This window comes from Ascaphus truei, chromosome 9 (assembly GCF_040206685.1).
Source record: "Ascaphus truei isolate aAscTru1 chromosome 9, aAscTru1.hap1, whole genome shotgun sequence".
In the NCBI taxonomy this organism is placed as follows: domain Eukaryota; kingdom Metazoa; phylum Chordata; class Amphibia; order Anura; family Ascaphidae; genus Ascaphus; species Ascaphus truei.
In genome coordinates this window covers 67,251,530-67,270,440 of record NC_134491.1, presented here as the reverse complement: position 1 = coordinate 67,270,440, position 18,911 = coordinate 67,251,530, and the positions used below count along the sequence as shown (strand labels likewise).

General features: G+C 39.7%; 1 protein-coding gene across 3 annotated transcripts in view; it reads left to right on the top strand.

The window, feature by feature from the left end:
• The window catches only part of TAFA3 (TAFA chemokine like family member 3), a 311,698-nt gene extending 300,925 nt beyond the window's left edge, over positions 1–10,773 (top strand). For all 3 annotated transcript variants that reach the window (XM_075615290.1, XM_075615289.1, XM_075615291.1), the window contains one exon: positions 8,594–10,773. In XM_075615290.1, the coding sequence (XP_075471405.1) occupies positions 8,594–8,605 (12 nt within the window). In that variant the 3' untranslated portion in view covers positions 8,606–10,773. The remainder of the gene's footprint in view (positions 1–8,593) is intronic.
• The last annotated feature ends 8,138 nt before the right edge of the window (positions 10,774–18,911 follow it).

Genomic DNA, 18,911 nt, shown 5'->3' with positions numbered 1-18,911 from the left:
TAGACTCTGACCGGACAGAAATCACCACAGGGGGAAACTTCTAGTAAGGCCATATCCACTCTTAGGCCTTGCCAACCTTCTAAAACAAACAAGGGCTTCCATATGAAGGCAAATGTATAACACTTCTCTCTCAGAAAGGCTGTAAGTCTTTACATTTCCAGAACATGCCAAACCAGCCAACCATATTTAGTGATGAGACATCTCTGTTTTTGCTGTGTCAATGCATATGCAACCATAAACTTAGCCCAGCCTACTTTGCTTCTACATGGGACTGCACCTTTAAACACTCAAGTTAAACAGAACTTTGCAGAAACTACCCATGCCGCGAAGACAATCAGACATCAATAACGAACTAGACACGGGTCTCATGTACATCTCCTTTTAGCCTGTTCTGCATTTTCACGGCAAAACCTTTTGTTCCACTGAAGGGAAATCATCCCAGGGTTTGCCCTGCTAATTAACCTTCCTGTTTGTTTCTCATTGATTTTTAGAAACTGAATATTGTGGTCACTGTAATGCACCCTCCCTGTGTAAAGTGCAACATAAAAGTAATATAGTCAGGAACACAGCGAAATCTAAACATAGCATCCCATTTGGGAGGACATCCATAAAATATTGCTGCAAGCCTACTTTTCAGGGGAATTATTACACTGCTTTAGTGAAGGTAAACCACACTGTGTTTTTGAATCCAGGCCGTAAAATTTAAATTTACAGAGTGTAATAATTATCTCTAATATCTCATATCTAAAAAGAGAGTTTATTATGCATGCTCAAATATAGCACTAAAATGGTTCCTTTATTCATCTGTAGAACATGAAAAATCCTATGGTAAAAACAAAATCAGTTCTGTAGTATTAGATAATACTGTCTGCATTTTAGTATCACAAACAGATCTGTTGCTGTGTTCAAAAAACAGCAGACTGTCTATCGCGCTGAAAGCTGTAACAATAATGTGTTACACTTAGTGATATAATGTTACATTGCAGCTGTAGCATTTCACAGACTGCAGCACGACTCAGACGGCGGCCATTTAGATAGGCACACAAGCAGGATGTTGTCCGATTGATCACAGGAGAAGGGATCGATCGGCAGCTTAGGTAATTGTTTCTCATTAAAGCTGCTCACATGGTGCATATATTAAAATTAAAATAAAACAAACCAAAAAATATGTGAATCTAGGACAGCTGATTTAGGCCCATATTCATGAGGAATATCCACACAAAACAAACATTGGTATAAAACAGAGTATCACAAAAGTAAACACAAAAGGTCTTGCCCCCAAGGGGTGTATATAAGGAGAATTTGGCTATGTAAACGAATAATACAAATAAGTGCATGTTACTTAAAAGTAAAAACTTTGGTGGAAAGGAGACCCTGTCCCAAATAGAACTGGTGTATTGGGAAAAATACTATACAGAGACAGAATGAGTCCACAAAGTGGACAATTTTTTAGGTCAGGTCAAGAGGGTGCGCGTGTATGCAGTGGGCTATGTTGTCATGTGTCACTCATTACGGGAGGGATATTTTTTGTTTCAGGTTGATCTTGAAGATGGGGAGAGAAGCAGATTGGCGTATAGTGAGGGGGAGAGAATACCAGGGGTAGAGGTGGAGTGAAAGAGATTTCAGGTGGGATAGAGCAGAAGGGACGTGTGTGACAGAGAGAAGAGCACAGGAGTGAGATGAACACAGAGATATTAGTAGGTAAAGTCTTGAAAGCGAGGGTGGAGAATTTTGTAGGTGATGGGCAAATAAAAGTATCACTTTTGACCACATTCACATGTCACTGACAGGTCTTCAACCCTTCCTTTCCCCATTATCTCCTAGTATACAATTCTTCCACTGCAGCTAGGAATTCTGGGAAATTACATGCAAATGAGCACACAGTGTCCCCTTTTGCTTCAAGTCCATTTTAACATGGACCCCTATAAGCTTATGCCTGACATATTACATACCTTTTCAGCACTGCCTAGGTTAAAGAAGTGCATAACCAGTAAACCTACTCAAAGAAAGCGTGTAGGTGATGGGGAAATATACCAGAACTTTATTATTATATCTGGTATATATATACACGACTTTCCATATTATTTGTTTGTGCCTTATAATAAGGTACTTCATGCATGTGGCACTCATGACGTGATGTTTCGTCCCAGTTTTGCTCATGTCTGTGGGAGATAATGTTTGTTTTCAGAATGAAGGTACCTTTAATATTCCATCACAAACCAAACAGGTTACATTTCTTGTCCTGTCCTACTCTCTTCCTCATGCTTTGCCCCATAAAGATAGTTCAGACTTCTAGATGACACATCTGACACCTGTTCAGAACCCAACATTATGACCCATATTGATCCTAAAGACTTTTAGGTTGGTTGTGATACCTATTAATGGATAAGCACAACCCTTTTTAGGCGTCCTATTTAAATATCTTAAGAATATTTAATAACATCTTATACCAAAATTAACAGGCACCATGGGCCATGTCTAACAAGTGTTAAGCCATTAAAGTTAACTGACTGTAAGGTTTATTACTTCTTAGCAACACTTAGTAAATAAGCCCCGAAGATCTTGCTATTGCTACTGTAGATGCCTCACTGCCTCTCTCTTCTTCAATGTTCTTAACTTGTTCATTGTGTCCTGAAGGCTTTCTAATTGGACATTTTATGACTTATCATATCTATTGTAATGGCATTAGAGAATAATATTGATCCCATAAAAGGCATCTTATTTGATCGAAATCACTTGAACTTTGACTTGACGCTCCAAAAATAGCTATGAGTAGACTTATCATTGACTTAGAGTTCCTTGCTGGTAAACTAACTGCCTGCTTTGTGGCTATACTTTTTAAACGTATTTATATATTGAGTTAAAGGATTCTTGTCTACCACTTAATTTCTTTACTATTAAATCTGCTTGCAACGCAATAGCTATCCTGGTCCTTGTGAAGTTCAGGTGGTGATAATGTATATCTTTCAATGTACTGTCACAACATACATGTGACAATGTGTGCAGAGCCTTTGAGACCTCACATTTCTCATTGTCACATGTACTTTAAACTGCTTCAGGTCTTAAACGTGCAATCCCATGTAGTAATTCAACCTTAGTGAAAGCAAAGGTTTTGTTCCTTTTGTTGCTGTGGTAGATAATTACAAATTGCATTTCTGAGAGGCCTCTGAATAGGGGACTGATTGTCAATCAAGTGTTTTCTGTACCTTTAAACTACCCTGCCCTTATCAGAGAGCCAATAAAAATAAGGGGTGGAGGGGAGAGGTGGCTTTGCTTTTGCAAACTCTTGTGTCATCAGACAAAATATTTTAGGAAATCAAACCTCTCCCAAGTCTCAGCTCATCAAGCTTTAAAAAATGTTTGAAAATACTTGCGTGTCAGATTTTTGTTTAAAAAAAGGGCATTACACACCTTGGTGTAACCTTTAGAGTGTTGGCGTCCAGTGGCACAGCAATGGCACCAGACCTCTAGCACTTCCAGGTCATGTGATTGCTCCTGGGCGATCACGTGACTGGGATAAGGCCCTGGATGTAAGAAACTGAAGTGAAGGAGACTCCACTTCCATTTCAACCGTGATGGCCGCTCCCTCAGCCCGATCACCCTCTATATAACTAGCATGTGCCTATAATATACCTGATGTCATAGCGCTAGGGCCTATGCCGTACTAGGTATATCATTAGGGCACTATAGAGGTTAAACATGTCATTGCCCCTTGAAAGAAGCATTTCAAGCTGCCGTTTAAAAAAAAAAAAAAGAGGATTCCCCCCTTTAATATGTGCATCAATACAATCCACATAATGATAAGTAATTAGCTAAGTTGCCGATCGATCCGTTCTCCTGTGATCGATTGGCGAAGATTCGGCTCGGGGTTCACTAAATGACTGTCAGTGCAGCAGAAGAGGACCCAAGAGGCAAGGTTCTGTGGGGAAGATCATGTAACTAAGCAGTCACTAGATACAATTGATTCACTGCTAGAGAGAGGGCAGGGCTCAAAAAGGGGTGTGTCAGAGCCTGTTTCAGAAGAGGAAGGGGATGTGACTTTGTTAATTGTTGCCATAGAAACAAAAAAAATTCTTCTTACTTTATAATACATTAAAAATGTCATTCAGAATTGTGTTTTTTTTTAATGCTACATGTATTTTCTCATATTACAGAACTGATTTATTTTAATAAACACACACACACACACACACTCATGTAGGATATTGCTTGGTCTGCAGCTTTAATTGCAGTCTATTACTGTTACACCATGCCCCATGTCCATTAAAAGTTATTACTACCCACAAACGCTATTGCACATTTCTCATATTTTATTAATCTCAGAGTGGCAGCAACTTCATTTAAATAACCACTGCGCATTTTCTGAGAAATCAGAGCAAAGATTTTGCTGTAAAGCTGAAGAGCATATAGATTTTTGTGTTTTTTAAATATTGAGTCCTTTAACTACGCTGTAAAAATGCATGTGTGTTTATGAAGCTTTAGTTTAGAATCTAATTTTTGGATATTTTGTCAAATTGAAGGGAATTTTGTATATTGCTCCATCTCATAGTGAAGCCCAGGCCTGCCTCTCTAATGTTGTTGGGATTATTCCTGATTCCATTTGTAAGATGTTACTGAAACAATATTATGCTAACATCATTTATTGAATGTTCTGGTGGGAAATGTAACTCTTTCAAATTCTTAAAGGGGTCTGGAGGACACTGGCAGAAAAACTTTGAAGACCTTTCTGGACACCATATAACAATATGGATGTATATATGGCACTGACAGTATGCACAGCACTGTATAAAGAATTGTACAAACACAATTAATCCCTGCCTGGAGAGCTTACAATCTAATTTTGGTGCCTGAGTCACAGGGAGATAAAGTGGCCTGTACAAGGTCAGAAGAAGAGCCGACACCGGGTTTCAAACCAGGTTCAAAGGCAGCGTTCCTACCACTATGCTACTCCTTTAGCCATCCAATGCCATTTGCCCTCCTAACTACAGTATACAGGAAGAAGAGGGTGTTCACTAAAGAGTGATCGCCGGTATTGATCATGATAATGAGTGTTAGTGATTAACTCTTAGCTCTTACTGTATTCTATCATACAGGGCAGCATGGGAAAAATATTTGGTAGCAAAAGGCAGGAGATCTTGCATTGGAACTTTTTCAGGTTTGAAAGAGAATGAAATAACACATTTAGTTAAACCAGTATAATGGGGCAATGTAATGCACTCCCTTCTGGAGGTTCAGGGGATACCTTACCGTAGGAGCTTAAAATAACTTGCATACAGAATTAGCCCCTGTTTTTGCACCCTCTGGGGCATTAGTAACGGGTGTAATAACAAGTAGACCGTGTTCCGTTTTCATAGGCGACCAATTCTGACACCTACAGGTTTCTCCCGTTGGCGTGTTATGAATGTCCCGCTGCAACCAGCCAGCGGGAGTAATAATGTATGCTGTATATGTAGCTAAAGGAGAAGGTAGAGGAATGGGGTGGTGAGGCGGTGCAGCAGCCTTGGGGTAAAAATGTGAACCGGACTGCTCTCTAGTCGTACAAAAAAAGCTTTTAATGGCACAAAAAAACAGCAAGAGAGCAGTCCGGTTCACATTTTTTACCCCAAGGCAGCTGCACCACCTCACCACTCCATTCCTCTGCTGTCTTTCCCCGTAGGAGCATGCCGACAGTACCCGAACACCCACTGCATACAAAGTGCATAATCTCTTCTGATTATATTCACTGCACCACGGATTACCAGTTAGAAAGTCAAGATTTTGCAGACTCATACAAGACTTACCTTTCACTAAGGCTATTGAGTGTGCTTATATGACGGTTTCCAAGGTGGCTTGTGCCTAGAATCAGTGTCAATCACTGACTGCGTGGGACAATTGAAACAGGTTTATTATACTGTCTGAAGGGAACTTATATTTGGTATATATGTGTTGAATTGATCACACAGTGCTTACTATATGGACATTCTTTGGGTAGCATCGCTGGGGTTTTTGCTCCCACTACTTCTCATAAAGGAGAAGGTCGGTGCACTCACAATTACGGTGAAGAGCTACCACGGGTGCTCAGAAAGCCGCAGCGAGGCGGGGTACAGCAGATCCCGGGAAGAAAGAAGACGGCACTCCAGTGGTCTTGGCAAAAAATGTTTTAGTATGTATGTATGTATATCTGTATTTATATATTGTAGCATCATTAATGTACTGTACCGCTTCACAGCAGTAATACACGTGACAATTATATAAATAACAAATAATACAAATAACACATAATGAGAAGAAGTTATTCAGACATAAAAGTGACATTTAGGAAAATGAGTCTCTGCCCTGAAGAGCTTACAATCTAATTGGTAGTGCAAAAGAATCAATGTTTCGGTCCTAGGTCCACAGTAGGACCAAAACCTTGATTCTTTTACATGGCTAAAACATTTTTTTTGCCAAGACCACTGGAGAATCTGTAGCTAAGCCATCTCAATCATATTAACACCACCATCGGTGATATCAATTTTATATTTATTTTCCACCTCTGAGTTGCAAAGACATCTGACCAGATGCTAAACCGCTTAATTGAAAATTTTGCAACATTAATTGTACATGCAACTCAAAATATAGAAGTGTTTTAATAGCAATAAAGAGCACAAAAAAAACCCTCCTGCACTGGTCACTAATTAATTTAATTTAATAGGCCTCTTCTTGCTCTTACCAGAGCTGTTTTTATTTTTAAAATCTGATGCTTCGTACAGGAGTTAAAAATATTAGGTGTCCGGGATTTTAAAATGAAGCTCTGCCCAGAGCCCAAGGTAACTTTAGAAGCTGTAGATTAAGATAATAATTCTTTTTGACGCTAGAAAAACAGTTACATTTTTAAAAAGAGCAGGACGTGCTCGGGGGGAAAGATACCAACATTGTACTGTATGAGTTTAACTCAACTATGCTTGTGGGGAGGATTGCTGCTTTATCTTTTAGAGTTCCCTTATGCTTGTTTACTGGGGGGAGGACCGGATATTTGGTCGGACTGAAGCAGATGTATAGCCTGCTACACGTCATTTTGCCTCAGCCACGGGGGCGGCCATGTGATTGTATTCTGCTGCCGCTGAACCTCCCACAGCGAAAAGTTTAACATAGTCTGAATTTCAACCTCGGAGTACAGAAGGTAATTTGTTACAGTACATCAGATCCCAGCTAATTGCGAAAGGAAAGAGAGGCCTCACAAGCGAGGCGTTTAACCCGTACAAGCAAAATTAAAAAAAAAAACACAGGGCGCTGACTTAACATAGTAAATAATGGTATATACTGTAAGCATGTTTGAATGTATCTTTGTACAGTGCACGTCCAAATCTGTGCCATTTTTATATATCTGTTCTCAGACTGTGTATCAGTGCCTTTGTGTGTGTATCAGTAAGGGGATATATATGTGCATAAGAGTGTCTCTATACGTATTTCTGAATTTGTACAGTGAGGATGAAGAGCTTTTGACATTAGGGATCAACTCAACAGCCATGGATGTCAGAAAACAACAAATTCACAATCACAAAATCTTTTCTCTGCCTCACACACATCTCACTTCCTGAGACATTTACTCCCTTATTCAATTATTAAAACCTTACCTGGACACACAAGCTCAGTCTTAGTGGAATGGCCCGGTCTCCCTAATTAACAATGCCCTGTTCTTGGTTTCATCTCTCAAGGTCTCTAATTAGAGGATTGCTCAGGAGAAGGACACAAGTTTAATTTGAAGTTTAAATAGAAAAGATTATTGGCAATCCTCCTTGTGTGCTGGTCACATTAAATTTCACTCATACCTATCTGTGTTTTGTGCTCAGTCGGTATCACAGAAATGCCCTAAATGCACTTAATTAGCTTCACGCTGCAATGGTTTGAGTCACAGGATCCTATTCCTGGGCGACCATCTCGTCTCTTGGTAGGTTTAAATGTGCAGTCCTACTTAGCAACATAAATGGGTTTCGAGGTTAAAAAAACAAACAGCCATCCATGTACTGTATAGTAACATATTCTCTACTATACTTATAGCTGGGAGCGGCTCAGTGAGTAAAGACTGTGACTCTGGCACTGAGTTTGAAGCATGGGAACCTGCTCCTTGTGACCTTGGGCAAGTCACTTTATCTCCCTGTGCCTCAGGCACTAAAAACATAGATTGTAAGCTCTACAGAGCAGGTACTGGGTCTGCAAAATGTCTCTAAAGCGCTACGTAAAACTAGCAGCGCTATACAAGAACAATTTATTATTATTATTATATTGTAGTATGCAACAAGGGACTGTTAAATGTGCTAGCCTACATAGGTGTGAGCTTTCGAAAGCTTGCTTGGTCCAATAACAATATCATACTACCCACTCCCTCTCCCTCCTTTGTTACTTTACTATATGGAAGAAAGGACCAACACAGCTACCCACCTTTCTTTCTCTGATTTGAATATAGCAAAGTACTCCTGGTTTTATAATAGTATGATAGTGGTACTTCATGCATCTTCCATCATCCATGGAGATCGTAATGTGTGTTGCTTAGTATGACTGAGGATTTAATACTGCATTAGTTTCTCCTCCTTTTCATCTGTAATAATACTGCTTTCCTGCTTCCTTTTATCAGGTTACCCGATAGTGTCTGGGGAACAGGAAGCAGCCACACAGGGGGCACACAACGCCGTCATGGGCTGAAGTTACAAAATCGGCATATTCTTCACACCGCTAACAAGAAAGGCCCCTTTCTGAATTTTGGATATCGCCAGAAATCAAATCCAAACCGACATTAACGAGGAGTATCAATACGATGTAAAGACACAGGAATCAAGATCCCCCTTTTACAGAGGGAGACTGATCTTCTTGAGACCCTTCGCAGACCATGTGCGCTAATTTACTGGACAATGGATTACAAGAAGGACCTTTTAACACATCAGACTGAACAAGAACTAAATCTATTTATTAAAACAGGTGGCTCTAAAACTATTGTTTGTCTGAACACTACCAACCTTTACCAGCTCTCATTTTAACTCGGGGGAGTTAAATTATGATTGCTACAAAATCTATTATTATCTTGTAGAGGTTTTTTTGGGGGATTTGTGAGAAATAATTTTGTTCAACCCTCCCACATTCCTTTGATGGGTAGAAATATATCATCTTCTTCACTGTTCAATTATGACAGAGGCAACCATAGTTTCTTGACATAGCGCTGCAGGGGTTGTAGTGCTGCACATTGAATTTACCGGTCCCTGTCCCACAAAGCTTACAATCTAATTTTTGGTGCCTACAACAGAGAGAGAGACAACGTGACTTGCCCAAGGACACAAGAAGAGCTAACACTGGGATTTGATGCCGTTTGACCCACTTAAAAGCCAGAGGCAGAAAAGAGGTGTCACACTGGTTATAGATTTTAGGTTTTGCATATACAGTATTTTTAAAGTACCTAAACATTTTATGAAGTGTAGAGTTGCTGAAAAAAACATAACATGTTCTCCACCTTTGGGCCAATAGCAATATTCTCATTTCACCCAAACCCTTGGAAATACTTTGCATATAAACATGCAGTCCCAGTATAAATTTCACTGCACTGTAAGTTAAATTATTCAAGCAGTTACTGTACATTCTATTTATATGTACATACGCACACACACACACACACACACACACACACACACACACACACACACACACACACACACACACACACACACACACACACACACACACACACACACACACACACACACACACACACACACACACACACATACACACATACACACATACATATTAATTCAACCCAACTGTATACCTCATTGTGTGTTCCACATTTAATGGCAAACATATATTTGGTAAGAGTGGGCACTTTCATTCGTGTTTTGGTTCTAAAAGGAAATTGCGTTTTGGGTCTGGTTTTGCCAAAACTCGATTTGGTTTGGTTTTGGTTCTGGATTTTTACCAAGTAATGGCAAACAAACTCAAAATAAGAAGGAAGATGCTAAATTAGCAGTATAAAGCACGATGCCTAAAATAAGTATAGAAGCATAAAAATAATTAGGAAATTAAAATAATATTACATGAAAAAACTTAGAATAATTAAAGATATGTCAAGAAACACCCTATGTTTAAAAATAAACCTCTATAGAGATGGGTACTTGGCCTGGTTTTCTAGTTTTGGTTCTATATAATTTGGGGTTTTTTTTGGTTTTGGAACGTAAGGTTCTGATTTCACAGAGCCGGATTTGCCCATCACTAATATTTTGTGTCTGTTGGTTGAGCTGTACAATGGTGTGTATTTTATGGGATTTCTAGTTAATAAGGATTTCCATTAAGTCAAGAGGACTGATAGTAACTTATGTTTGTTCTAGCCATTCCTCTTCAGTCAATTAAAAAATCCCAGATAGAGACACCCCATTATTTCAAAAGAGGTAGGTTCCACAAACGGTAAAGGTGCAGTTGAATCAATATGAGATTTTGTTTGTGTTTTGGTAAGGGGAAAATCAAAGTAAATGGTAATTGGGGACAGAACAAAGGTTGTTAATAGGATGTTTCTTTCTATGTAAGGCCTGCTTTTCTTTACAAGGAATCACATTTTGGAACATAGATGGGTTTCATCTATCTCCCCAAAAATTATATATATATTTGATAGATGAGATCTCAAAAAAAAGTTAAATCCTGCATTTTGGGGCTGCATCTTTACTAAATTAAATAGAACCTTGCCATGTCTTAAATGTCCCTTGTGTTAATATCTTAGAAATGTCACCTTATTTAGCAAGTGTTACTAGCTGCAATAAAGAATAACAGCACTGACCCAGGTAGCAACACATTCTGATGTTTCTTTCTACCTTTATTCCGTAATCTTAAATACGGTATGTTTTCTAGCCTCTCAAACCTTGTCACCAAAGCCTTACTCGGAACAGGACAACAGCAAATACCATGGAATGTGAACCAATGCTGAGTAAGTTGCAGTGATCAGGGTTTAAAAATTAGGCACCTTTGGAGAAAATCAACAACGGCTGCCATTTTTAATGGGGCCAGAGAAAATATTATTTTATGTGATTTTCTTTTCACCACAGTGAAAAACTCCTCGTGGACTTCACAAAAAGGTATATATCCGGGTTCAACAAATATGTATACGTGTGGGTATATAGTATCTGTCAAAGCAAGAAGAGGATGTGCACACACAGGTCGTGAGAAATGTCAGTGTTTTTATTCCATGTTAGTTCAACGTTTCGGTCCACAACAGGGACCTTTTCAAGATAAACATCCCTGTTGTGGACTGAAATATTGAACTAACATGGAATAAAAACACGTTGACGCTTTTCAAAACCGGTGTGTGCACATCCTCTTCTCTGCTTTGATGGACGTCACTCATTCGGAGCACCCAGGCGACAACCTTCAGATTACCGTGACGGTTATTTATTGGTACTGTTGTGTGTACGGTATACATGAATGAGTATACATACACACACATATACAGAATAATTAACTGGTACTTGTGGCTAAACCTGTTTGCCGGCAGAAAGCCAGCAATACATTGCAGGCCCCCCTGGCAGTAAACGGTTACGTTTTGCCCCAGGTGCTATCACATTTGCCAAATTGCCTCCCTACAGTACCTTTAAATGGCAGCAATTAGACCGTACATTGTGCATCAGAACCCTACTCTCCTTGTGACACATGCCGTGTTTTACAGCTTGCAGACAGCAACCAATTTCCTCTTCGTGCACTAGTTCTCTGAGAGCCACTGGTTCCCCCGTGGTGTGATGGAATCAATGTAAAAGCCAATTAAAGCTATTTTCATTTGCCTGTTTCATATTTGACATATATGCAAGGGGATGAAAAATCTTCGTTTACTTGTTTTGGGGGCTCGGCCTTCAGATCACAGCTGGGAACTTTAAATAGTTCATTTATTTCAAAGCATCAGAGGAAATACATTCATTTAAGTCCAGAGAAACCTCCCCAAAAAAATAATTGACATGTTAATTTCCACTGATTTCGAGTCAGTCTCACTGATTTTTAGCATCAACTGTTTAATAGACTTGAATGGACTCTCAATAATTAAAATAATCCGTATCCATCCATTAAAATGCTATTTTTGTATTCCACCCCTCCCACCCCCAATCTCATTGATTTCCATTTGAAAATGACAACTCAATGGGATGACTCCAGAATAAGAGATGACATTAAAGTCTGGGGCAACTAAAATGGGGAATGACAGACTGACTTCCAAACAAGTGAGAAACAGACAGAACCCTCTAGTGTTAGAGAGGTTAACCGATATTCCTACATTAGTCTCTACAGCCTGTCTCTTGCCTGACAGTCACTGCTCTGTACGTAGACAGCATCTCTCAGGGGGGGTCCATTCACTAAATCAGCATGAACACCCACAGACCTTAATGGATTCCCAGTCTTCGACATCAGATTTATTTTTTGCTCTAACATATACTTTTGTTGATCTCGAAGTCTGAAAATGTCTTGGGCCCTTGGCTGTATCTGTCAGCCTTCTTACAGAACCATTAAACAGCGGTACAAATTTAGGCCACGCTTAAGAGGTATTATCAAGTACTACAGCACTTGGCAAAATCATCAATGATGGAAAATTAATTTTATGTCTATTGTTTGTTTCTAACGCCAAGCTTTCAATCAACAGAAAAAGGGTAAAAAGTGGTTCTTTGTAAGAAAGACACATCAGTAAACAAAGTCAATTTAAAACTATATAAACCAAGCACCAGAAGTGACAGGTAACAGTGATAATCTCTGTCAGAATCTAATTAGGAGCAGCCATTTTTAAATCCCTCAACCACTTTACATTTTAGCTTTCACCTGCTCCAACAATGAGAAACCGTCCAAGGAAATAACCACCATTTCAAAGGAGAGGGAGGGGGTGGCAATAAACCATCATTTGGAAATTGTTAGGATCCAGCGCAAGGAGCGGAAGCATTAACCTCTCAAAATAAGGAACCCTCTCCATGCAGTTTGATTCTGGATTTTACAAAGAACTTGATTCAAATTACAGACAATTTTTCACACTGGGATGATGATGAATCATTTAAAGAATGACCGCTAGGATGGCAGATAAAAAAAAAAAATACCTTTCGATACAGGTTCACCTGAAAATGAAGGATTTCCCTCCCCGAGAGAAGACTTACATGCTACTGTGTATCATGCAAACTTTGTTATTTAAATGTTTTTTTTGTTGTAAAAAGATATGTACAACCACCTGTTTCTGATGCTACTCTTATGTAAATACAAACCCGGAAGTATTAAATTCCTTTAAATCTCTGACAATAGTCTTTAGTTCATCGGAATCCCAAGAAAAAGGTGTCCATTGACTCCAAATTGTTTTGCTGCGTCTCATTTTCTAAACTAGGGGCGAAAAAATGGAAAAAATGGAAATAATTTTGTTTAAAGTAGCAGTTCCCTCTCTCTTCCCCTCCTTTTTTAGTGGATGGGAAGCAGGGGATCCCCAGCGTTGAAGCCCGTTAATTTCAGCACCATGGACACCCTGGTTACCAAGATACTTACCGTAGAAGGTGTCTCTGATAAGTCTGTGTATTTAAATCCCCGGCATCATTCGAGCCAATAGGAAGCCGCGAGGGATGGCGTTGCAGCTTCCTATTGGCCCACATGATGGGGCCACAGGTTAAAGCTGCAGTTCAGGCAATATCCTGCATGTGTGTTTTTTTTTTAATAAATCAGTTCTGTAGTAAGAAAAAATACTTTTAGCATTTTCTGTTTTAAAAAAAACAACTTTGAAAGACCAATTTTCTTGTATTCTATTTTAACAAGCATGCTTGTTCCTATAGCAACGATTTACATTCCCCATATTTAAAGATGTCGCCAAACTTTCTCGATCAATAGACGGAGAACGAATTGACCGGCAGCTATGCAGTTTTTTTTAGGTAATTAGAGATTGCCCACATGAAACTATTGAAGTTAAAAAAAAAACTAAAAAAAAAACCGGGAGCCTGAACTGCAGATTTAAAGATGTAATATCTATTTTTTTTTCTTTTAAATGTCTTTAAAAGTTATACTGTATTCAACTGGAGTTAACGTGTAATCATTCTTTTTTTGTTTTGTTTTAATAAGCATCTTAATTTATTTATATTTTAACAGTGTGTACAGCTGCCTAAATCTTTGCAAAACACCGGCCCAAAACATCTTTGCCACAATGTGTCATACAGCTGCAGGGGCCGTTATTCGAACAAATCACGGCGCCGTTTTCTTGTGCACTGTTGTACTCCACGCGGCATTAACGCCGCCAATCGCCCCAGGCACACGTGTTTATCGCGGTGCTTTGTTTGAATTTCATGGATTGTGTGCGATTAAATGTAAGAAAATTAATTCATTGTAATGTGTACAGTACTGTGCTACTCTGCTACTGTGTCAATTTCAGGTGTTTAAAAGCCAGAACACTAAAATGCCATTTTCTGTACTCGCCTGCTCTCGCGTCTTAAGGCGGTACGGCTGGAAGAAATCCCGCGCCATGACATGGGTATTCCGAGGTATGCACCGCGTGACGTGTTTCAATAACGGCCGCTGCGTCTGTAGACAGGATGTATATTTTATTTTTTTAGTTGGACACAGTGCTGCTGTTTTTATAAAGCCACTTAGACCATTGCAATTTCCAGGCTGTACCTTATTTTGCAGCTTGGTTTGGGGCACGATCGCTTTTCCCTTCTCCTCCAACGCCCCCTCCCCATGATGACTGCAACTCTTATTTACTGCTAGCTGGCTGTATTGCATTGTGGACAACTGGTTATGAACTACAGTCCATCCATTATAAGGGGACCTCGGGGGACAATCTTTTTCCTTCACGGACAAGTTCATAAGCCACTTGTCGAGGGTATACGGTGGAGGCGATTTATAGACCTGTCACATTTCTGCACAGATATATTTCTCATATGCTGCGGCTCTTAGACTTTTAAGGTTCAATTCCACCCATGCCATTTTTTTTCTACAACATATTGTGAAAATGCAAACCACCCCGTCTCCCAGGTTTGTACATAACCCTATAGTAGCATGGGATAGGACAAAATGGCCACCAGCTACTTCCAGGAACAGGTTAAGCTGTTATTTGTAGACCCATGTAGTGCTGACAATTTATCTTTACTTAGATGAACAGTGATTAACAGGTTAAATATTAAACAATATATCTCTTTTCTGATGCAGAAGACAGCCCAGGTCCCCATACTCACAAGTATGTAAGTATGTATTATATATATATATATATATATATATATATATATATATATATATACATATATATACACACACACACACACACACACACACACACACACACACACACACACACACACACACACACACACACACACACACACACACACACACACACACACACACAAAAGTGACAGACAGGAAGCTCAACATCTACAAATAGAAATACTAAAGTGATAAAAGAGAGTAAGAAATACTAAAATCTCAATACTACGTGCTATCTTTCCATATTTGTGCTGTCCAAAAAGGTGTCCAACACGACACATAGGGGCCCATACTATAAACTTCGATAACAAACTCATCGAGGATTTTGAGCACTTCCCGTATGATTTGGCAAGTTTGCTATTCAGAAAGCTCCGATGACCTGCCAAACTCGTCCGGGAAGTGCATCTCCCTGATTAGTAGCGCTCCTGCTCAAACACACCTAGCGGGAGCTGAAAAACACCTCCAACTCGCAGGTTTTTTTATAAAATCACCCTATTCTAGAACCTATGATGAGATCATCGAGGCTCTCACCTAGCGAGCTCCTCGCAAATTTCATCTCGACACCCCAAGGGTGGAGAGATGGGATTTGCGAGTAGGACTTAGACAACATTTGTTATTTTTCCTGCATCAGATTGAAGTCGGGAGTCTTTGGAGCTGACCCGCATTAATACCAGCTCCGGAGACCCCCTGCTTCAATCCAATGCAATAAAAATACATTTAAAGTCAGCTTCATAACCTTAGCCGCTAACCGCTAAGGCAATGTAGGGGTTAAAGACTATTGCCCAGTTTATTGTGGGTGGGTGAGCGTGGTATTTGGCCTTTGGTGGGTGCTTAGTCTTTGCGGGAGAGTTGTGGGAGGAGTTAACGCCTTTATTACCTTAGCGGTTACTACCGCTAAGGTAATAAAGGGGTTAACCCCTCCCGCTACCCCTTCAGTAGGCATAAACACCCATCACGGGCCAAATACCACCTTCATCCACCCTGCTACCCACAATAAACATTAAAACAAAACATTAAAAATAAACACAATACTAACCAATACACCCATTGATTGCTAGTGTGGTTACCTATGCCCTCAATGGGAGCAATATATACAATACAGTAATGGGCAAAAATACTATTATCCAAATCTGTATAATAGTGCATTGGCCCATTAAAAATAAAACATTATCTAGCCAGCAAAAAGGTTAATTAAAGTTTAACTTACCTTTGCTAGGTTGAAGACCATCCTCATCACCATCCTCTGTGTCCATGTCCTCCGTGGCAGCAACTGTACAATCAAAAAACAAACTAATGGCCACTAACCCATTAATCACAGTAGCGGTTGGTAACCGCTATAGTTATTAAGGGGTTAACCCCCCTCCCCCGCTACCCACTCCGGGATGCCTAACCACCCTCCATGGGGCAACTATCCACACCCCCTCCCCCATTACCCATTGATTGGCACAGTGTTAAACCATGGCCGTGTAACATCAAAGTGTAACATTTAAGTGTGTAGCAGAGTTAATCTTGGAGTTAAAATTGGAGGTGAAGATTGAGGAGGATCTGAACTCTGAACAACAACTCTACAACTGTGAGAACTTTTTTTTCTAAAAGCGGTGATTCTTTGTACTCTTCCTAGCCTCCAATACCTGACCAGTCTCTCCTCCTGTATCTCACTCTGCCCTCCCTATTTCTTTTTCTGTTTACTGTTTCCTCGCTCATTTGTGAACATCCCTGTTCTCTCCAACATCCCCACTCCCCACTGCACCATTATTTAATTATTTATACACCTCTCTCCCAACAACTTCTTTACCCCTCAATAAAAACCACCCCCACAAATCCTCTATTCACACCCCCTGTCTACTCCTTCCTGCTGCTGGGGATCTCCCCTAAGCCTGAACCCAGACATACACACCTGATCTTACCCACGGCTCCCTGCCATCGCTTCCCCTGTAAATGGGGTTTTCATTTAACACTGGCTAACCTTTAAACTTGCCCCACAAATCAAGCATCCCAAAAGCCTGCACTCATGGCTACTGTCCCACAGTCACTTATACCACCCATTGTGGCCAAGCACACCCATCTACAGCACTTATTCCCTCACCTGTTCTCTCTGTAAGTTTCCCCACAAACATCTTAGATTGTAAGCTCTTCGGGGCAGGGTTTTCCTTTCCTATTGTCTGATTTTTGCTGCACTTATTGTATTATTATAATTCCCTGTACTGTATTCTTTGTGAAGTGCTGAGTCCACTTTTGGCGCTATATAAATAAAGACATACAATACAATACAATGGCCGTGGTTTGCCACTATAGCAATGAATGGGCAATCTACCAATAAAAAACCAAGCACCAAATAAAATACATTTCATTCAAAATTAAAAATAAATAAACAATAAACCAATTGATTGGCACAATGGTACACCATATCCATATAATATGGGCATGGTTTGCCAAAATGGCAGTCAATGGGCAACATGAAAAAACAAGCATCAAAAATACAAAGCAATTCAATAAAAATAAACACCAAAAATACATAGCAATGAAATAAAAACAAGCATTTGCCAAAAAATGCATTGCTGGTCACTGTGTTTATCTATAACCTGAAAGAGGCATAGATAAACACAATGGAAGTCAATGGGCGACTTTAAAAAAAAAACGCAATGAAAAAATATACAATCCATGTTTTTCTTACCATTGATGTCTTCACCCTCCGAGTCCAGCAGCAACAGCAGGACCCTCTTAACACTCGATGCATTGCTCCTCAACAGCCAGTAAGTTTTTCTTTCTTCTTTATTTTCTTCTATATTTGTAATCCAATTGGGCGGATGTTGTCCCGTCATCTTCTTGCCTTCAAATGAGATGGGACAGGCCTTATATAAGGCCTGTGACGTCACATTTGAGTGTCAAATGGTACACCCTCAATCCGATTGGCTGGTGTAGCATATAACAGGGTTTGTTTTCTTTTTAAAGATGTGACGTCATCTTAAAGGGAGGTACGTCACATCCTTAAAATATGGCTGCCATCACATGGTACTACAACCAAATCGGATTGTGAGATATACCATGTCTTTGATAAAGAGCCCTGTGCGCAAAACATGTCAGAGTGCTTGTCAGGACTTTGTCCTTATGTGCTTTTAATCCAATAAATCTCTGAAATTATTCCTGTTTTGATCTTGCTTGCTATGTATATATATATATACACACACACACTGTTTTGGATTACACTTTTAAATGTGTATTCCACGAGGCTCTGGTATTTTATTGCCAGAGGTATTGATAGCCATAGGATTCTTTTTCTGTGATAAATCTAATGCTGTCTTATTTTTGAGGTAACTTGCAGCCGAAAAAAGGAAAATCCCCCCCACACACTGTGTTAATATTGACAAACATCTGTTTTTTCTACCTTATTTTATGCCACTGCATTTTTTTAAAAATTCCGTTTGAGGGAACAAAAACATGACCTCTGAGCAGGAATAGCGCTGATAGTGATGCATTTTTAAGATGGCTGCATTACTCCTGTATTGCCAGAGGGGACAGGATGGGATCCCGTGGGCAGGGTATAGATGGAGTTAAAGGCCCAGTAAGGGTTAAAGACGCATTACATGTTCCAACACAAATTGAATTGGTAGCAGGAAATTATAGGGGAGCACACCTCTGCGATCTAAAAGAAAATTAAGGTGTTTTGCAGAACACCAACTGACCTTTAATTTGATCAGCAAATGAGACAGCAGAAGCTTCTA